The sequence below is a fragment of the Apteryx rowi genome, unplaced genomic scaffold, assembly GCF_003343035.1.
Source record: "Apteryx rowi isolate R43461 unplaced genomic scaffold, aptRow1 scaffold_10, whole genome shotgun sequence".
NCBI classification, from domain to species: domain Eukaryota; kingdom Metazoa; phylum Chordata; class Aves; order Apterygiformes; family Apterygidae; genus Apteryx; species Apteryx rowi.
In genome coordinates, this window is record NW_020447197.1 from 4638672 (window position 1) to 4659826 (window position 21155).

Below are 21155 nucleotides of genomic sequence, written 5' to 3' on the forward strand. Positions count from 1 at the left end.
GAAATGCTGTTTAGCAGGAAATAAGGGGAAGAACAAAAGACTGCTGTTTATTTGAGCAGTGTGATGCAAGGGTAACTGCCAGCTTCCACAGCCTAAAGGAGAAAGGCATACTTTAACAGGATGCCATATTCATGTTTGGTTTTGTTGTTTCATCATGTGAACTTGAAGCATAAACTTAACAGGTGATTTACTGTAGATTTTAATGAACCTTATTAATACAAAAACCTATGATGCATTTGTTATACAAAACAAAGATACAAACTCTCCAAAACAATCAAGCACTTAAAAACAAACAAACAAACACCCCTGCAAGGCAGTGGTTGCTGGGGGCTGCGCTGCAGGCCATCAGATGTGTACATGCAGAGAGCTGTGGTGCTTTAGCTGAACGACTCTTCAACAAGTCACGCAGCTTCTGTGCATCAGGGCTCCTGCTGAAGTCTTGGCTGCAGAGCTGGTTGTGATGGTTTCACCARACTCGCAGCAGTTTTCAGGTGTTCATGAGACGTACAGTATTTTGCTGATGGCAAGATAAAGTAATTAAAYGGTCATGAAGGCCAGGTCTTCCTGTATCCCAAAAGTGTTTTTAACAGTTCAATGAATTTCAGTTGTTTCTTTTCTACTAAGGCAGGGTTTGATCTGCCTAAGCACTGTTTTGGAAGTCAATTTAAATTATTGCTATTGAAAATACTGGCGAGACATTTGTTCGAGACTTCCCCTTYGCCATTAGTCCCACCTTCAACTCTTACCGCTTGCCCGAGGCCTCTGAGTTGTTACCTTACTTTTGACTCAGAATTCAGTTGTTATCTTAACTAAATGTGACAACTTCGAAATGAACTTACTATGTCTTACAGTGACAGGACATACTTTTTCCCATAGTTAATCCTGTTTCTTTTAATGAAGCAGTAGATTTGTGTCATGACAAGATAMTTCTAAAGCTAGTGGAGGCTTACTCAAACATAGTCTTGAAAAAGCAACGACTGGAAGGGGAACCAATTAGACATAATGGTTCAAATATTGATGCTCCTGATATTTGCAGGGATGTATAGTACTGTAAATCTGCAAATATCTTTTTGGTATTTTTCACTTTTTTTTTTTTTCTTTCTCTCCAGTGTCATTATAACAAAATGTTTCCTGGCTGTTTTTAAGATGGCTGTAGTATATGTAGTAGAACACTACTGATGACCAAATCCTGCTGTTAGTTGTGTATCTTTCTTTTACTGAAGTAAGACCAGATCTTACCTCCAAGTTGAGTTTAATAAAATGGAGTGTATCTTTTTAGGAAGAGACCACAGTTCATATAGCTCTGATGTTGAAAACCAACTCTTCTCTTGTGGAATTGCATTTGTGCAAGCATGAAATGAAAAAATTTGGTGTAGAGAGACTATGTGAGGCATTGTATGAAAACTGCAGCCTGAGATACCTTGATCTTAGCTGGTAAGAGTTATTACATGACATAGACCTGACTAACATTAGCCACTTACTTTTTTAGTATCCCCTTTTAAAAAAAAATCTGCACATCTCTTTCAGTAATAAAATAACTCGTGATGATGTGAAGTTTTTGGGAGAACTACTAAAACGGAACCAAACCCTGCAAATCCTAGACCTTAATTCAAACCGAATAGAAGATGATGGAGCTATCTACCTGAGTGAAGCCTTGGCTTTGTGCAACAGGACCCTTCAAGCGTTAGTATTTAACTTCCCCAGAAACTGCTGGAGTAACCACTGAGCATATAAGAAACTCAGCCTTGGCAGTGGCTGAACTGATATCAAAATTGAGTGCTTGGATGTTACTGATCAAAATAGAAAAGTAAAACAAAAAGTTCAAAACCTTTTGGTCCAACTGAGAAGGGAAAAATGAGCATGACAAGCAGATTGGGTGGGATTCATCTGCCTTGGCATAGGTGTCTTGTGCCATTTGACATGCCCCAAGACATATGGGATGTCCAAAGGGTGCTGGCAAGTAGGCCACAGGTCCTACTGGAGACCTGCAGCTGTGACCCAAGGGGATGCTCTGATGCATTTCARGTGGCACAGGAGGCTTGTCTTTGGGTAACTGGATCGAGTCCCCTGCAGCTTTGCTTGAGCTAGAGCACTGCCAGTAAAATACTAGGCCAAGAAATGTCGTTCAGTCCAATGTGCTAAGGCCTTGTATTCACCTTCCCATACTGCCAGTCCTCTTCCAAATTGATTTTATTTCCTTTTTCTCTCTCATCTTTGGTTCCGTTATCCATTGYTGCATGGTCTGACATGTGCTTGTGTGTTTATTTCAGATTCTATTTCTTTTTTGGTTGAATCTTAAATCAGTTTTACAGTGGTTCTTACCATCTTGCACTTACTTCACAGCTTTCACAGTCATTCTAAGAGGGCAAAAAAGAGGCTATTAGATCTTTAGGGTTTTTKGGGGGGGTTGTTTTTTTGTTGTTGTTCGGGGGGGTTTTGCATCCTGAATGTGTAGGCCCCCATGCTCTACAAGGGTAAACAAACCAAGGTCTCCAAGTCTTCYGAATTTTAAGGTAATCAGATTCCATGCAGGGATAAGGCTCTATATTTGTTRATTCTGATCTTCAACACTTAAGAAAATCCTCTGTTTAAGTTAGCTTTCGGGTGAGCCCAGAAGAGCTATAATCTCTCAGTCAGGGTATATTTTGTAGCTGTGTTTAAACCATGTGCCAGTAGGCTGTAAAAGCTGATCAAAGGTGTTACCTGAAGCCATTAGTTTTAAGTAGCAGACTGAGGAGGTGGTGGCTGCTAGGTGCCTCTGAAAGCCTTCCAGGTTYGCTAATATAAAAATAACTGCCACTCCACGAAGATCAAAGCTTAACCTGGGTCAGTGCCAAGGCTTGGGCTTCAAAGCAAACTAAACACAAGACCTGGCCACCATGCAGTAAGTCAGTGACACTGAAGAAATGAATAGTGAATAACCTCGCTGCATGAGTCAAGGAAGTGCTCTGAGAAATAGTGCAATTCCATAGTCCAAACTGCTTTAGCAACCTGAAAAGGATTTTTATAATAGGACCTGACCTACTACATATTAGTAACTATATAAAACTAACAGATGGGAACTCAATGCTTTGGCAGGTACTTGCATAATCATTTTCTCTGTTTATCAGGTTATCAGTAGCAAGCAACAATATAAGCGGCAAAGGACTTGTAGCTCTTTCAGATTCAATGAAAACAAACATGGAACTTTCTTATATTTACATTTGGGGGAACAAATTTGATGAAGCCACCTGTATGGTAAGTGTTCACTTCTGAACTCTTCTAAGAGGGCTGTTTTATTTATTTATGTATTATAATCAGTGGGAAGACTACACCAGCTAGTGGATAAGATACCTGATGTACCATTTTATTATTATARTATGGTGCTCTGATGACCAGAGATTCACTGGACATCAGCAGACGGGAACAATCAAGTACTTGCTTAGCCTGTGGTATCTTCTAGAGTCTTCCTTGTAGTCAAGTGGATGGGTAGAGCATCCTTGTAGAATATTCTGTGTCAGAACTCTGTTTTTATTMATTTCAGGCATTTTCAGAATTAATTCAGACTGGCCGCTTGAAGCCTAACTGTACAGATGTGGAACCATATGAAGTGGATGGGCACATTCACCTTGCAGAGGTCTCCCATGGCCTCAAGAAGCATTACTACTGGACACCAAGTTGTGGGAAGATGAAGAACAAAGATGCTAATGCCAGTCTTGCAATTGGAGCTGTTTCAGAGTACTTGTGAGTAAGGTGGCACTTTGATACACTTGCATATGCTTGAGTTTTTTCTATCCTGTTTCTAGTAAAATAGACTACGTCTATATCAGACTTGCTACACGTTGTTTCTTTAGAACCTTTAGTCCGGAAGGAATCTAAAAACACTTGAAAAAGGCATTAATGATTAAAATATCAAACCAAATGTCTCCAGTATGTAGTGACCTTAAAATCTGTTGCTAAATAATGCCCAACCTATTAAAAGCCTATTGATATGAAAATGCATTGCTTTTGCTGCAGTCCTTTCTATTGCACACATTATCTCTTTGTCTTACTGTGATTAGAAGTAGTTCCAGGGCTCCCTGGTAATAGATGAATTTATTGGAGTAACACACTAAGAGGAAAAATACTTTCAAAATGGCATAACGCACTAAGAGTAGTACTAGGCATTCCTGGAAGTAATGGGGAATATAACAGTCACAGACCACAGAGGTAATGTAGTTTAGACCACAGCAGTGCATTTCCAGATGGTGAATTAAGCTCTTGCAGCTGAACTACTCAGTGCTGTTTCGGAGACTTTCTCAGTTTAGGATTGTATCAAGTGCTTCTTATCTAAGAAATATGTGGGGGCTGGTTCAGAGCAGCAGCAGGGCCTGTGGATACAGAGCATCATGCCTGAAGCGTGCTCTTCCCTAGGGCCGCTGCAGAGCAGAGCTGCTGCTGCCCTGCCTGGCTGCAGACTGCAGTCAGGCTTCCACCTACCTGGGAGAGCCCACAGGTGATGCTACTGCATCTCAAACAGCCTGGAGTACAGCCAGGCAGGTCAAACAGATACAAACTTGTGGTCTAGGCTGCAGCTGGGCAGCAGCTTTGCTTGAGAGCAAATCAGATATGCTGTGGAACAAGATTCCTGTAGAAGCTGAGGGGGTTTGGGTAAATTCATTTGTCTCCAGTGTGCTCCATATYCTCTCCCTCCTTTTACATGTTAATGGCATGCTTTTGGTTTTCCAAGTGTCACTTTTTTTTTCTTTTTTAAACAAAGGTAACTGAACTTGAGCATTTAGCCAAAATAATGCAGGAACTTCAAAGTTTTTACTAATACTTAAAGCTAATGAACCTAGTTTGCTGGCAYATTAATGATATTTAACTTGCAGCATGGAGTTGTTTCTTGTACTACAAAATGAAAAACAAAACTAAACCTGGTGTTTTTCCTGTCTTTTAAACACTTTAAAAAGTTTCATATCACTAATCAGGTGGCAACTCTGACACATGAAAAAGACAACATATGCATGTGATGGTAGTTAAGTTGTTTAATGGTTTGGATAGTTTCCTTTTTCCACTCACTGCTCATACCTGTAGAAGTGACTAGGTCTATGCTCCTATACAGGAAAAGTGACCAAATAGGACAGCAYTGGTTTGCTTAAAGACTTTCACTAGTGCAATCATCTTCTGCATTCCTGAACATGCCTGATAAAAATGAATATAAATAATAAGCAACAAATTAATCCTTAAATGTGGGTGCAGGCAGAAGATCTAGGAGATCAAAGTAAGAAAAAGATTTCAACAATATATCTAAAAAGCAGCTAAGTAACTGCTGATGTTTTAATTCTGCATTACCATAATGGTGGCCTTAACCAGGGAGGTGCTAATGGATACCCTTTATCAGGGGGAAGTGACCAAGGTGGTGCTAACAGCTGTTGTGCATATCCACCCCCCCCCTTTTAGAACACAAATTAGTCCAAGTCTATTACTCCAAAAAGCTCTYGGTGTCATTAGGGGACGTAGAGGTGACCCTGCAGGACAGTTATGGTTGCTTTACTGCACACAAGTTGACAGGGAGGACTCTCCACTCCCTCAGCCTTCTGGCCTGCCAGAGCCAGCTGTGAGAGCTGATCAAGTTCACTCCCCCCCCCAGAGCAGAAGTCCCCATGGTCTCTTCACAGAGCAGCTTAACGGATGTGACACCCAAAAGGTGGATGCAGAGCAGCACCCTAGAAACAAATTCTYGCTGTGGTCTGCGTAGGGACCTCATAACTTGTGGTCATCCTATTCAGCACAAAGTCCACAGGTTGCACAGTGTGGGAGCCCTGTTCTGGATTGTAACTGTTCTTGCACAGGAAGAACAGTGCAAGGAAAGCAAAAGTTGAGGATATGCAGAACTTATTGTTTGAGGATTTCATGCTATAAAAATTCAGACTTTTTAATAGAGTGGGTATGCTATAATGTGGGTCTGCATTATCAAACTTTTTTTTTTTGAGTGTTGCTCTTTAGAGCATTGCAGATTATACTCTGATAGTCTGAAGRGAGTATTCTCAGTACTGGGACTTCGATTATAGAGTTTATTGCCAGAAAGATCAATGTGAGAGTCATACTAAGGTATAATTTTCCCACATTTTTTCCTTCTCTTGTCCTGTATATTAAGTCCAGACTAATTTTATTGCTCAAATTAAGTCTTATATTACATTTATGAACKGTATTAGTTGCAACTGTCAACTTAAACTGCTGTAATAACAGGGAACTGGGACTATACCAACAGCAGTGTGTGTTTTTTTTGTTGTTTTTTAGTAGATGAGGTAAGATGGCAACAGTGTCATACACCAAATATCACAGGATAAAGGGCACCTACTTTGAAGAGTACTGGCATGTGTTTCTGAAATATTTTTCCTCTACCTGAATGCTTATTTAACAACAAAATGTTTGGCCCTTTATTGACAGTATCAACAAAAATAAATAGCTTACATGTTGTAGTTAACTTCGATATTCCTTTGTAAGAAAGGGCTGCAGAGTAATTCTTACTGAATTTCATATAAACAGCTTCCTGCAAACTAAAGTGATTATGTAGAATACTGTATTTCTTGAAGAAACCTCTGCCATAGACATTTATTGCTTTTCTTTCTCTGATAACCAAGCCCTCACACTATTAAAAGCAGCATTTTGTATTCTTTTGAATGAGATAATTTACCTAGGCTTGAAACTTTTACTATGTTCTTGTGAATATGTTATTCTAGTAGCCAAAGCAAGAATAATCCTTTTCTAGACAGAAAAGCAAACAAAAAAAAAAGCAAAATCTGCCTCCAGAACTCACAGCACTCTGCAGAAAAGCAGTATTTTGGCCCCATTTAAAAGGGAAGGAAAATGACTAATCCAGCAGGTCCAGTAAGTCCTACTCTGTGATCTAGCCACCAGACATAAAGAAAGATCACCTTCTGTAAAACAACGCGCCTTAGCAAAAATAAGATACATATTCTCATAGAGAAATTCACTTAACATCTATTTTAGCCTAAAAAGTATATCTTCAAAGCACTGTGTAAAAACACCCCCCAAACCTTAAAACAACCATGGGGGAAAAAAGAATTAACCTTTCACCATTCTCAAGAGCAATTACACTAGATTAATTTGAGCAGACCCAAAATATTTTCTATATATCAGAAGAATCAGGTATTTTTGCTGCCACGAATAAGAAGTAATAATCCTCGCTGTGTTACATGCTGTGCAGAGGGCTGCCTCGTGTCCTTGCGACTGGGTCCTTTGGTGGTGGTTATGTTAGACTGCTTCCCTCCTCCTCTCATTGCTACCCCTTGCAGTTATAAACAGCAGACACAAGGTGAGGGAAAGTTACAAAACAAGTTTATTAAAGTCTAACATAAAACACTTCAGGCTAAATATGTACAACTCCCTCCCTTCCCAGGGGATTATAAAATTGAGAGTTGAGCTATATACAAATAACAAAGGAAAAATTGTATATACATGAAAGATACTTCAAAAATAACTTAACAAAAAATCAGTTATTAGTCCTTATCTGAACTTAGTTCTGTAAGGCTTATCAATAGCCTCTCCAAGACCACAGCTCTGAAATCCTTTACATGGAACTTGTCCATACTTGAACATTTCTTGAAATGTATTACTTCAGAAAAGTTGCCATGCTCCGTACCCGCATCTAGGCACAAATTCTGAAGCAAGTGAGTTAACAAGGAGTTATTCTAGCATAAGTATTTCAGAACAGCCAATTCATAAGTTTCTAGAGGCAGATAACCTAATCAGGCCAAACTTGCACTGACTTCAGTGCAAACTTGACTGAGATAGTATGAAACGATGGTCTCGCTGAGACAAATCATGTGATTTTCTCCAATTTACTGATACTGAAATTGTTAATACTCCCTCTTCATTTTGCAGGTAGGTCTCAGGAGGGAGAAGTATGCCTGAAAAGATTCCATGTTTTCCCATATTATTCCCTCACACAAATTATCAATACCGTTTTACACCTTGTACCTCCAAAATGAACCTGGAACCCTTAAGCCTAGGAATCAGATGTGCAGCTGATTTCTGTGCATCGGCAAAAGATCCAATACAGACCTGCCTCTTCAGGTCCTACAGCACCCAGCCTGAACACTCCTACAAATTATAGATATCTAAAAAACTATATTCTAGTAAATGAATACAGTTAAAGGAGACCATACCTCAGCAGCTGAGATATCTTCACAAAAGATGAGGATAAGAATTAAGACTCTCAGATGGGGACTTGAGAGTACAGGTCACTAAATTATTGCTCCAAGACAAAACTACAAGCCTGTGTATTCTATTAAGAAAGGTTAAAATTGTTGTCTTGTAAAAAATAATGATTAGCTTCTTGTCTATAAAGAAAATTAAATGAGTAATAAAGCAAATGTTACTGTTATAAGTATCTAAACAAGATCCTGTATAAATCTAAGCACTGTGTTTTTTTTTAAAAAGTCTGAAATCTAAGAATACAGTAATAAGCTATAGTTTTAGAAATATAAAAACAGTCCAAACAAACATTGTTATGGAATGCATTTTCTATGTAGGAATGTGAATTTTTTCCAAAACTAATTCTCACTTGTGGTCATATATCCTGGATATGTTATTCTTCACATACTTTTCCTCAGGTTACAGCAGCATATCATTAGTTTATCTTCCACAGATGTTTAAATATGAATTTACTAATTGCATGATGATGTTCTTTTTGCAGTACTCATGACTAAAGGTATGTCTATCCAAAGATTTTACTATATTTTCAGACAGAAAAAGCAGTGAGGAAGCTCAGGACAAGCTATGTAGAGTTCACTTTTGTTACACAGAGTCAGGATCCTGATCTCTGTGATTCTTCAGTTGTAAATGGAGCTGACAAAGGAATCCTTCAGGTATTACATCAACAACAAAAAAAAGCTTAAAAGCAGCAGTGGTGGGGTCTGAAGGGATGCCCAACACAAAATCAGAGAACTTCATCCATTGTCCTTTGCCAGCATTATAAAGGACATCAGCTGCTCAAATGTTGTAGTATGGATAAGCAAAGAAAATAAATAAAGGTCAGAAATGAATGGCAAGAATCAGCATCAGTGAACACAGTTATAGATGCCTGTGATAAGAATATTCCTGGGGAACAGGGTTGTACTTGATGCTATGCATGGTAGACTTTAACAGTAATGTTAAAGCATAAAATGTGATCAAGAAGCAAGAATTTTTTTTTTTTTTTTTTTACACATGCCACAACCTAGGATGATCAACACAAAGAAGTTAAAGGTCTACTACTTTACAAGTACCAACATGTAGGAAGAGAAAAAATCCAGTCACGCTCAGGAGTCAAGGGACTGTTTACAAAACATTTAAATGAAATCCTCCATGAAATTTTTCACAAGGCTGTTTAATTAAGGTGCAGATTAATTATTACTCCATGTAAAACAGATTCAGATAAGAGGTATCTCCTATGCTCTTCTATTTATCAGTGTCTGAACACAAGGCATCAGTGGAAATAAAATGCTAGCACCAAGTAACTAACCAACAAATAAATATCTTTAAATGTATTGTTGGTACAGTTGTATGACTGTTTCCTTACTATTTGATGATTACTTAAATAATGCTCACATTATGCTAATAATGGCACAAACTGGAAGAATGGCATATAAAAATACTCCTATTTTGTCAACTAGACTTTAACTGACAACCCTATCAGGACACTAAAAATGTTGCTATTATTTTTAATTCAGATTGCTGGTAATTAAACATACTTTTACATGGGTCTTGCTAAATAACAATTTTATGAAGTTACTGTGGATAAGTGACATGACACATAATGCAATTCATAAATACTTCAATTAAAACAAATCAGTCATACTTTGATAAATCCTTGACCAGAAAAATATCTATCTGCTCTGTTGTATCCTTCCTTAATGCCCCCTCAATTTAGCATTAAAGTAGTATTTGCTCAGTGAAGGGAAGGATCTATTTCCTCTGTTGTACCTACTAACACAGTGAGAAACACTACTGTAACAGAAATGATTATTATGAAACTATGATTCATGCCTCACAATTAATTAAGTTGGTGCATCTTTTTGTCTCATCTACAATACTCATGTTCCAGCTCTCCTTTTGAGCAAAGGCTGCTATTTGTGCCAAAACACAGGATTTTAGGGGTGTGAAAAAAAGCTGGGACAAGGTACAACAGTGTTGGCTTCGCTTAAAAAAAAGTGAGTGACATCGTGGAAAGAATACCCACTGGGTACGTATGTCATTATGTTACCTCCCTCTGACTTACCAAACTATGGGAACAAAAAAAAAAACAAAAAAAAAAAAACAAAAAAAAACCACACTTCCTTTACTTGCCTTGTCAGGGACATTTACCCAAAGTTTTCCTTCCCTCTGGTCAGACTTCAGCTGAAGACAGCTACTTCTGGCAGACTGCAGTAATTCTTTGCAAGCACCTCCCCAGAGCACTGGCCTACCTTCCATCATGTACTCCCTTATATCACCTTGGAATGTAGGAGTACAAGCTTGTTAGTACATCTGAATTACGATTTTTTTCCCCTCATACATCTGGGCTAATATTCTTAAACTAATAAATATGGCTTAAAATGTCTGCTCTCAAATGACATTGTGACAAATCAGATGAGCAGGAACACTGGAGGAGATCTCCAAAATGCATTAACATATTTGAGAATTCTTAAGGCAGGTATTGCTAGAAAGGAATAATCTCCTGGAAATCAGTGTTAACTGCAATTAAAAATTTGCTTGTAGATTAGCACAATTCAACAAGAAATGAAAGGCAGCACTGCACAGTGGAGATGCCTTACAAGTGTCTTTACACAGAAGAAAAAAAAAGAACAAGTCCAACTCAGAAAAGTAACTGCTTGAATGATTATGTTCAGCTTACCAAAGGTCTGCAAGTTCACTACCGGATTACCTTGTTGGCTCCATACTGCAGTGTCAGTACAACTGCTGCAAGAAAATAAACTGAGGTTCTGAATATCCAGTCACAGCAGATCTTAGTAATGTTTCTGATGAAGGAGACTGACTACCCGTCACAGGAAGCAGCATCTGATGGTCGTCAGTCCCAATGGGAAGAGGAAGTGGTAAAGACATCTCAGAGGGCTTCACATCTACAGACTCTGATAAAGGACTTTTCTGATTCTGAATGGATTCTTGTTCATTGAAAGAATTCTCAAGTGTATTGGAATCAGGAGGGGTTTCAGATCCTGGTAGGAAAAAACAACCCAAATTTTCCAAAGCATTTCTTTTGCAGCAATTCATGTATGGAAGAACTTTGCAGATGATGGAAGAACAATTATTAGAAAGAACTGAGCGAGTCATTCTTACTCTCGGTGAACATGAACTAACTGCTATTAGAAATCTGACCGTAGATAGCACAACTCAAAGAGAAATGAAAGACAGCACTCCAAGTGTGTCTTTACACAGAAGAATAAAAAGAACAAGTCCAACTCAAAAATATAAATGCTTGAATGATTATATTCATCTTAACAAGACTCTCAGTCACTATCAGATTACCTTGTTGGTTCTAACTGCAGTGTCATCTCACTACCCCTCATGACTTTCTTTACAGGCACCATCCCTCTGGGTTTAAGGCTGTCCGAAGAAATGTTCCAAAGCTGCTACGCAAATCCTGCAAATTCCTTTTCACCTGATTGTCTAAACAGTCATTTGGTGTCTCAGAGACTGCCTGGGCAGTTGGGCTATCAGTGACTTCAGTGCGCAGTAAAGCCAGAATAAGCTGTAAATACAATCTCAGCACTGACAATCACGTTCTCTGCTGCTTGTAGCATAACAAATAGACAGATGACACATTCCAACTAGATCTCTACTTGACATGGCACAGAAGATAACAAATCCTTAACACCACACTTAACAGAGGAGCTTTGGGGAAAATGTAATTAAGGTTTCCTTGAGATTTTCCACCAGAAAATCTGAGAATCATGGCCACATCAAGCATCTTCTAATTGGAATAGCAATGCACAACATATCATCCATAAACTTCTTTGGAAGAAAACAGTTCTGTTTTTATCCAGTCACTTGAAAAACAATTTTCCATTCTTAAGTGAAATCCTGTTAACAGACTCTTAACAGCCTTCCTGTCTGAATGCAGTCTACTACCGCTTTGGGAGGGCTTTCTGATGAGGCCACAAAGGATATTAATAACATGCTGCAAGTGCTCTCTAAAGCCTGTTATCCTAGTGGTGAAGTGTTCCTATCTGCCTTGCCTCTCTCCATTAGGGCTGACTTGCGTTGCCTCGCTGCCTGCCTGTATCCTCCCGGGCACTCGCCAAGCTCGCTGCCTGCCTCACCGCCCGCCGGCTTCCAGCTGCACTGCGGCCTGCCTGCGTGGGGCTTYGCAAAGCCTTTGACCTTCAGGGCTGCCTCTGCCTACAACTCTTTCTTCCCAGTCTCTCCCTAAACTGCTCCATCTGTCCCAGTCCAGACATACACAGATACCTATTATTTCTTTTTCCATATGACAGAGGCAAGGAACTTATGGTTAATACACTTAAGGATGGACAGATAATGAGGCATATGGAGACAGTGTTGAAAGAGGCTGGCTCTATTATCTGAACATCTCTATGCTTTGTACCTAAGTAACATATCAAATTTCTTCCTAATCAAAATCTGATATCTAGAATAGGAATTAGATGTATTTGAAAAGTCTTTTTAGGGCAGCGTTCACAGCTGGGAACATTCTGCCAGCTGTCCGATCTTGTGCGTTTGCTAATCCAGCTCAGACTTGGATTAAAGTTGACTGTGTATATATATTAAAAAAAAAAAGTCTTTCACAGTTGCATTAAAAATACTTGGGCCTTCAAGAAGCAAAGAAATTCTTGTAACCAGTATGCCTTGTTCACCTCAATTATTACCTTTGTAAGGGCAGACTCCTCCTAAAATAGATTAGGAAGAGGTTTAAAAAATATATAAAATAAAATCTACAATTCAGACTATACCTTAATATGAAAACCTCTCACAGTTTACTAGGACAAGAGAGTAAGTATTTACATAGGAAGATTCTTGTCAGCAGCAATCCACTTCCCTGTTGATCAAAAAGTGTTTCCTATAACAAGACAAATGCTTTGTCTTAATCTACTTAGCACATGCTTTGCGCTTTAAAAGGTTTGGCTGTCTCTAAGGCAAATGCTTTTGGCACTAAACAGACCTATCCAAAAAAACCCTTTCTTTCCTAATTTCAGTCCTATTTGATCGAAAAAAAAAAGTTATTCAGCGTGGAACAATAAAAACAGTCAGTGCAATGTGTTAACCTTTCTTTACACGAAGGACTCACCTGTGTGAACTTTTGTTTTGTGCTTCTTGAGATTTTTTATATCTGTGTAAGAATTTCCACACAATTCACAGATAAATGGTCTTTCACCTGAAAAAATGGGTTTGGCGATTAGAACTGAAGAATATAATTGTGAAATCAAAAGAAAACACAGTTATATACCTAGGATAAGATTTCAAAGTTATATCTTAATATGTGACTTTGCAACTGTACGTTATTTTGTCTGTGTCTGTATTTATAATAAAAGCATTTGCAGAAAAATAGATGGAAAAAAATATATATTATGTTGGAAGTAAAGCAATGATAATACATCAGTACCTAAGCTGTTAGATATTAGTCTGAAAAATGCAACTTAAAACAAATCACAAGTAGTTTCTTTAAATTATGTTAACATAGAGATAGATGAAAATAGTATAGTCTTTTAATTTAAGTACAGCACAAGTTGAGTGAATGTAGAAAATTATTTATTTTGCAGGAAGCAGCCTGTCTGGAAACTGACCTGTATGGGACCGAAAATGTTTATTGAGCTCTCCAGAGGAAATAAAACTCTTTCCACAAATGCCACAGATATATGGCTTCTCTCCTAAAGGAAACACAAGGAGTTTGTTATTACAATATATAAACCAGAATACACAAAAGACAAATTAAAATGAAACAGAGGCAATGTCCAATGAGAAAAGAAGTCCCTAAATTGAAGTCAAAGGGAAAGAACCTGAGAAAGGAACTGATGGATGAAAACACCAGAGGTAACTCCCAGATAATCCTAGTCTAGAGTTTTCCTGACCATCGCTTATCTCTGTCCTCTCTGCAGGCGGCCAGTCCTCCCTCATCAGGCCTGTTCGGGTATCTCGGTGTTCTGTCTCCCCTTACCTGTATGTTTTCGGGAATGGGTGATGAGAGAACTTGACACAGCAAAGGCTTTTCCACAAGTGTCACACACATAAGGTTTCTCCCCTGTGTGGCGACGCACGTGGTAGGTGAGCGTGCTGGCCTGAGCAAACCGCTGACCACACCGGTCACACACATAGGGCTTCTCGCCACTATGCTTCCTGTGAACAAACATGCGCATTAGGGAGGGCTCTTACGGCAGACAGGGAAACGACACCTGTGATTAAAGGAACTCGGTGGTGCCTCAGTCAGTACTTTATCCCGGGATTTCCTTGTGCTAATGTTCCATGAACTAAAAAAACTGACCTGGAGTTTGGGTTTGAGTTAGCAGTTTCTCACTGAGTAAAATTCACTGTTCTATTGACACCAGCAACTAGAGTATCAATGATTTCAGTGGCAGCTAAATTGAACTATAGGCATTGCACACAACATTCAGCATGAGAGCTCGGCAAGTTTTGCATTACGCTATACTGAAAGATAAAAGGATGATTCCTAATAAAGGGACATTTGTGCTCCTGCCAAAAAATACAAATAGTCCCATGCAGACAGCAGCAAACAGTGAGACCTGTTCTGTTTCGCTTCCTGCCAAGGAACTCTTCCCTCGTCTGTGTTAAGAGATTAAAAAAACAAAACAAACAAAAATCCAGTCATTGCCATAAAGACACCAGCGTGAATGCCACAACATTCATAAATTGCAAATCACTTCCCTAATGAGGAAGTACACAGACATACATATCTATTATGCAATGCAACACAAGACCTGAGAGTAAAGGAGGAGTAGAAATGACCAAGTTATGTGAATATTTAACTCCTGCTCATGCTGGAGTGAATTGTTCTCTCTGTTTAAACAAGTGTATGAATAAACATCTTTAGATCTGCAGGATCCCACTTTTGCCTACCTGGCATGAATCTTTAGATTGCTTGATGTCGCAAACTGCAGATTGCACACATCACATTTGTATGGTTTCTCTTCTCCATGATGCATCCGACTGTGGAACACTAACTGGCATTTCTGAGCAAAGCCTTTGTCGCACAGTTCACATTTGTATGGCTTCTCCCCTAGTTTAAAAAAAGAAAAAGTGTACTCTCTACATTTACCTAAGAAAGCTTTCCAATCTATTTATCTGATCAAAGCTCAAGTCTCTGTTCTAGTACTTCTTACAAATAACATCCTGTAACATCCTATAACCAATCCACTGAAGCGCCACCTGCCCAGAATACAGCACATACTAGACCATTTTTGAACATATTACTTTTTGAGAGAGAAAAAAAGTAATGAATGTTTATAATAGTGCCATTTTCCCCATATTGTTTTGAGAATGCTACTACTACACTTCCAAACATTTTGCTGGTTATGTCTGTTCACGATACTCAATATTTGAGATGAACACCCAGTAAATTACCTGCTTTTTCTTGCCTGTAAAACAAAAAGTCTTTAGCATACTCTCTAGTTCTCACAAATTTTTCGTTAGCATCTGCTGTAGAATGCTACAGGTAGTTCTGACTATTCACGTGTTCTTAGTGGTCAACATGGTCTCATCTAATGCACTGTGCAACTCCACAGTCTTAGATGACAATATAAAAGAGCCTGTGCTTGTATTTCTAGGAGAATGCACAATCAAGCTAAGAACACAACCATCCTGAAGTACACTGCGTAGATAAAAACTTCAAAAACAAAACTATTAGACATCTAACTTGCCATCTAGCAACCAATACATTAAAATTCCCCACCCATTCATGCAAAAATTTCAAGTGCAACACCCTCAAAAGTAGAAAGCGCAGCTGACGTTCCTACCAGAAAACTGTCCCTGAATTTTGCTCACAGGTTTCATCTTACATATGAATCTTTGGTTAGTCACTGGCTGGTAAATGTGCAATCCTCTCCCTTGGCTACTGAAAGAGCAGCTGTACCCCAGCACCTCCTACTTCACCTCTTTCACATCTTCATGGCTTCCCTACATATAGCTCCACTGCTGACCTCAGCTCAGGGTTTTCCAAAGGGGGGAAGAGCAAAAGAGCAAAAGTAATAAAATTTCATCTTTTTCACTATTACTTCAGAAATCTGAAAAACAGCCACAAAAGGAAGAAAACTAAGTAAATAACATCCCTCTCTTGCTCACTAGGTTAAGTACAGCAGCAGAGGCAATAGCAGAACAGCTGTACCAGATCAGCTCGAAGACCCAGTTAACCCAGGACCAAGTCTCCAGTAGGAATCTGCAAGGAAGAATGTAAAAAGACAAGCAAGCATACTACTGCTCCAGTACATCTTCCCAGGCTCCAGCAATTTGCTGCTCRTAATCTTTCTAAGCCAGAGGTGTTGTCTTAATATTTAAGTGCTCATAATTGATTTTTCTTCCATGCTTTGTCCAGTAGCTCTTGATACCACGCAAACTTCTAATGAGATTGAATGAAGAGAGCATAACATCGTCATACATTTCAGCTAAACATTTTACTAAATGAAATTCCAAATGCTGTACTAACTTAGCTGTTTCCCCTACCTTTTAAAGAGATACCTATGGGAGAAATTACCTACTTGTCACAAGAATGTATTTTTTTTTTTTCCTATCTGTGTTACCAAACTTATATATTAGGAAAGACTAGTCAGCTCCTCTGAGACTTTCCGAAAATCAAGATGCTCAGACTGAAGTCCTCTCTGGCTATTTAACATTTTTCAGTACTAAATCAGTTTCTATTTTAAAACATTTCATGCTACCAGGGTACAGGTACTATCCCCACACACATACCTGTAGTAGACAAAATTTCTAAGGCAAAAGTCAAAATGCATACAAAGATCTTTTTAGTTATGTATTCATATGCTATTATTACAGATTTCACAGTCTATTAAGACAAAGCCAGAAGCTTACCTGTGTGAGTTCTTACATGTGTTTTTAACTGATTGCACTGTGTGAATGCCTTCCCACAGAGCTGACACACATATGGTTTCACTCCTTTGTGTATTCTCATGTGTCGACGGAGGCTACTGGCTTCTGAGAAGACTTTTCCGCACGTGTTGCACACTGGTTTAGCTTTGGAGTACTTCTGATCAAGCTCTTCTCCTGAGCCCTCCAGCTGGTAAGTGTTCTTTTCACTGGCTATATTAGACATACAATGCTCTTTCAGTGCACAGTTCTGCTGAGGCTTTCCCCGCTTTTGTTTTGCTGTAAGAGTCTGAACTAAGATATCTTGTGCTGCCAGCGTTTCACTTTCCACCACAGATGACAACTGCAGTTCAGAGTTATCACTGCCTTGGGCAGCCTGTTCTGTTATTTGTGTGGCCAGCTTATTAGCATCTAAGAACATTTCAATGGATGCGTTCTCAGCCGCATCATTCTGATATTGTACTGATTTATTCTGTATGCTTTTGGGGGAGCTGAAATTCTTCTTTCGCTTTTTGGTTTGAGCAGATTTCTTTTCTAAAGCTGCTTTCTTTGCTTGTGGTTGAACCAAGTCTGCAGAAGCAGCATCTGCTTTCTCCCGATTATTGTAATCTCGGAGAGTCAGAAGGCAAGTCTGCTGATTCATTTCAATGTTTCCAGTGATACTAGATGTCTCTGTAGAGGATGGATTAGCAATAAAAGCAAAGTCTTCCATCTTTATCTTGCATTTAGTGACCACTTCTTCTACTTTGAGATAGTCGGCAGCCTGGTGAATTTCTTTAACATTCCAGCTGCAAGAAAATAAGACTTATGTGAGAATATTCCGGACAAAGCAAAAACCTGTTCTTTATCGAGCATATTAAATATAGACAGCAGAGCTAAGGAAAAGTTACATTGTCAGAAAACGCAACTATGAAATGAATGCAGCAAGATCTGATCTAGTGTTTATCACAGTAAGATAGTTGCTCCCAAACTGATGACCCATGTCTAGTAGGGTCTGCAGGTCTACAGAACGAAATTTTTTATTTTCATTTACATAGCTTTTGTACCATTTTAAGTTAAAAGTCCAGTCATTAAGTGGTGAGGCTGGATATTAGTTTGTTGATCCAAAACACTCAGGAATCACAGTACGAAGGGATAAAACACTAGAGAATATAATACAAAAATTATCATTCTGTAGTCTTTCTGCCAAAAAATCTTAAGCAATTCACAAACAATGTATTCACCTCAGCTGTTCTGTGAAGCAGGTGTTAATCCTGTTTTATAAAATGATTTCAAAGAGTCTTTACTTTGAATCAACAACACACAGACAACATTAAGACCCGTAAAGTCCTTCTTTAAACTACTACCCTGTATTTTCCAGTTCCTGCAACAGAGGCCTCAAAGGTTTAGAAAAAAAAATAATCTGAAAAAGGTAGCACACATTCAACATATACCCCCAATGAAGTTAGGGATTTACAGCACTTTAAAGGAATATCAATGGTAAACATCATCTTATCAATCTGTTACATATACGGAAAAACTAAACGATCTCATCTCCATTACTATAGAAAGCAATTGCTCACAACACATAACAGCACCGGGAATAACCTTCCACTTGAAGGTTGTTATGATGCCACAGCTGGGCTGACTTGCTAGGCTTCACTGCTTTTCTTTTTCATCTTTTGTTTCTTCCTACTTTTTGTATTTATACTTAATTCATAAAAAATTGGACAAGGTTATGTACAATACTAAAGTGAATAAAACAGATTTTTACCAACTAGTGCTCCTTTAACCCCTGTTTTCTTTTTCCATGTTTCATTCTCTTTCTTCATCTTATCTGCCTTCCTTTCCTGCCTTTATTCTTGTCCACCTATTTTCTCCTCTCTTCCTGTCTTTCTTTTAAGCCTTCTTCATTCAGGGCATAGGCAGTAGTTACAGTAGCAGAGGGCTGCACAAGTTCGTAAAATCAATATCTTTAAAACAAACTGCAGTAATAAGTTAATATCATGAGTTTAGAATTAAGTACTTTCCTTGGAATACATTAAATGCAAAATCCGGTTGATTCAGTGTAGTTGCACAGTTCAAATTACAAACAAAAATAAAGCACCTATCTGTTGTATTAATTTGCTATAAAAATGCACATGAAGATATAGGCTCTTATATGATATGATATATAATAGATTTTAAGGACATACAAACAAAGAATAAAAACTACAGAGGAGATTAACAATTAGACATCTGCAAAAGCATACAAATTTAAGCCTATTTTTATAATACAACTATAACCAATAGTATTAAAAAGGAAATATTGTCAGTGCTGCAGAAATTCCCATTTTCTTTGTGCTTAGTTGCATTATAATACAATATAGCAGAATAAGCAATACCTTTACATTGTCTGGTTCCTTTTTAGTTTAAGAAAGCAATCAAGGTGCTATATTAACAGCTTTGAACATTTGCCACTGTGGATGCAGTTCAATCAGACTATAAATAACTAGGAACAACTATTCTTTGTGTGTGGATACAACCGTTTTACTAATCTTGTTTAATACTAGCACTGAGTTCAAAGTAAAATCCCATGGTTTCACTCGTGCACCCATCATCACAAAAGACAACAGATTCTGCAGACAGTTGCAGTAGTCACCTAAAGAGAGATATTACGAGCAGGAATACACATTAGCAGACCTGCAGCTATCACCTTCAGTCAGATGCGTTTGCCTGAGTGACAACAGTACTTTCATCTCCCTCTGGCCTCAGAGCCCTCAACCGCTGTCAAAACAAATCCAGAAACTATCCTAATGCAGATCCAGACAGACATCAAGAACGCTGCACGCTCCTGTTCATACTTAATTTGCAAAGCATAAATCACTAAGAAATAACCGTTTATATTGCTCTATTACTATTTGTGCTTGTAGTTAATTTTGAACAAAAACCATGAGTCCGTGTATTTAAATAATGAAGCATGAGTGATGGCAACAAAGTTATTTTAAAATGCATTTGACACTGGACATCAAGGAAAGGGTGCCACCACTGGGCTATGGACTTCTAAGTAGCGACACTTCCCTGTTGATGGATAATCTCTTTTTTCTCCCTCTAACTGAGGGAGGGAAGCACTACAAAGAATGCTTGCTGTATAGGAAGTAACGCAGCATGCACAACATCAACACAGTAAAGGATGAAAATACTTTTTCTGTAGTTTTTAAAAACAGTAACTATCCTCATCTCTCAAACTTTAGCTTCTACTGCATATAAAGTTTGTGTGTCGCTTCAGAAATGGACTCTTATAATCCAACTTCAGAAAGAATACACTTATCCTTCTCTCTCCCAGAAATCACTGAAGATTTTTAATTCCTTCTGATCCAAACAGAGAGAGACAGAGAATGAAACTATCAGTAAAATATCAGACAACGTATTTTTGTTGTGGATGACTGAAAAGAATAGGCTACTTATCACCTGAAAAACACATATCGGGCAGTATTTTAAAACACATAATTGAAGGATCTTCACTTGCTAACAGATATCTGCTACTATTTGTTTCTCCAGAACTTATTATAAAGAACAAAAAATTCAGTATTGCCTTAACACAAAGTTCATTTCCATTTTCTTTCCCCCCGCCTTTAATAGCATATGTTACCTGTCAAGGTTTAAATTTCCCGTATAAATAAATTCCAGGAGTTTTTGGAATCCATCAGCTTTCACTTGAGTCTGATCCAGAACAACATTGTTGTCAGAAGCATCTCTGTAAAATGCACCAAAGTACTCGCTGAAAGAAGCGAGCACATTTCTGTGTGCTTTGAACTGGAATTCACCGATAACAACGGTGCAGTCACAAAGAAAGCCGGCTTCTCGCTGCTTGTTCAGTCTCTCTAAAAGGTGCTCGCAGTGGTGAGAATACTGCATTTTGATAATGACCTGCCGCCTCTTTGCTCGGGCCTAGGAAAGAAAAGAAACTGGTTTACAAGCTAGATTTTTGTTTCCCCGGCGGAGTAAGTTCATCCTGACAAACGACTCAGTGTTGACACCCGCCCGCGGCCACGCAGCACAGTTCGTGCCGCGCCGCCAGGACGCGCCAGAGCCACGCGTGGACCTGGACATAGCCGTGGGGAGCGGCTATTTCTGGAGAAGAAAAGGGGCCGAGAGTAGAG

At 38.7% G+C, this 21155-nt stretch overlaps 2 protein-coding genes across 5 annotated transcripts in view; one reads left to right on the plus strand and one right to left on the minus strand.

The window, feature by feature from the left end:
* LRRC34 (leucine rich repeat containing 34) overlaps positions 1–4907 on the plus strand; it is a 70281-nt gene extending 65374 nt beyond the window's left edge. Inside the window, exons 13-16 of the mRNA XM_026061740.1 lie at positions 1280–1434; positions 1528–1683; positions 3111–3237; positions 3524–4907. Coding sequence (XP_025917525.1) covers positions 1280–1434; positions 1528–1683; positions 3111–3237; positions 3524–3727 — 642 coding nt within the window. The 3' untranslated portion in view covers positions 3728–4907. The remainder of the gene's footprint in view (positions 1–1279; positions 1435–1527; positions 1684–3110; positions 3238–3523) is intronic.
* An 84-nt stretch (positions 4908–4991) lies between these two features.
* The window catches only part of MYNN (myoneurin), a 16648-nt gene continuing 484 nt past the window's right edge, over positions 4992–21155 (minus strand). The window contains exons 2-9 of one of the 4 annotated variants that reach the window (XM_026061621.1): positions 20645–20943; positions 17020–17822; positions 15055–15214; positions 14138–14316; positions 13767–13850; positions 13271–13357; positions 10892–11183; positions 4992–5163 (exon numbers count right to left, since the gene is read on the minus strand). In XM_026061621.1, the coding sequence (XP_025917406.1) occupies positions 10915–11183; positions 13271–13357; positions 13767–13850; positions 14138–14316; positions 15055–15214; positions 17020–17822; positions 20645–20910 (1848 nt within the window). In that variant the 5' untranslated portion in view covers positions 20911–20943 and the 3' untranslated portion in view covers positions 4992–5163; positions 10892–10914. The other 3 variants (XM_026061613.1, XM_026061605.1, XM_026061629.1) reach the window with 3 other exon arrangements.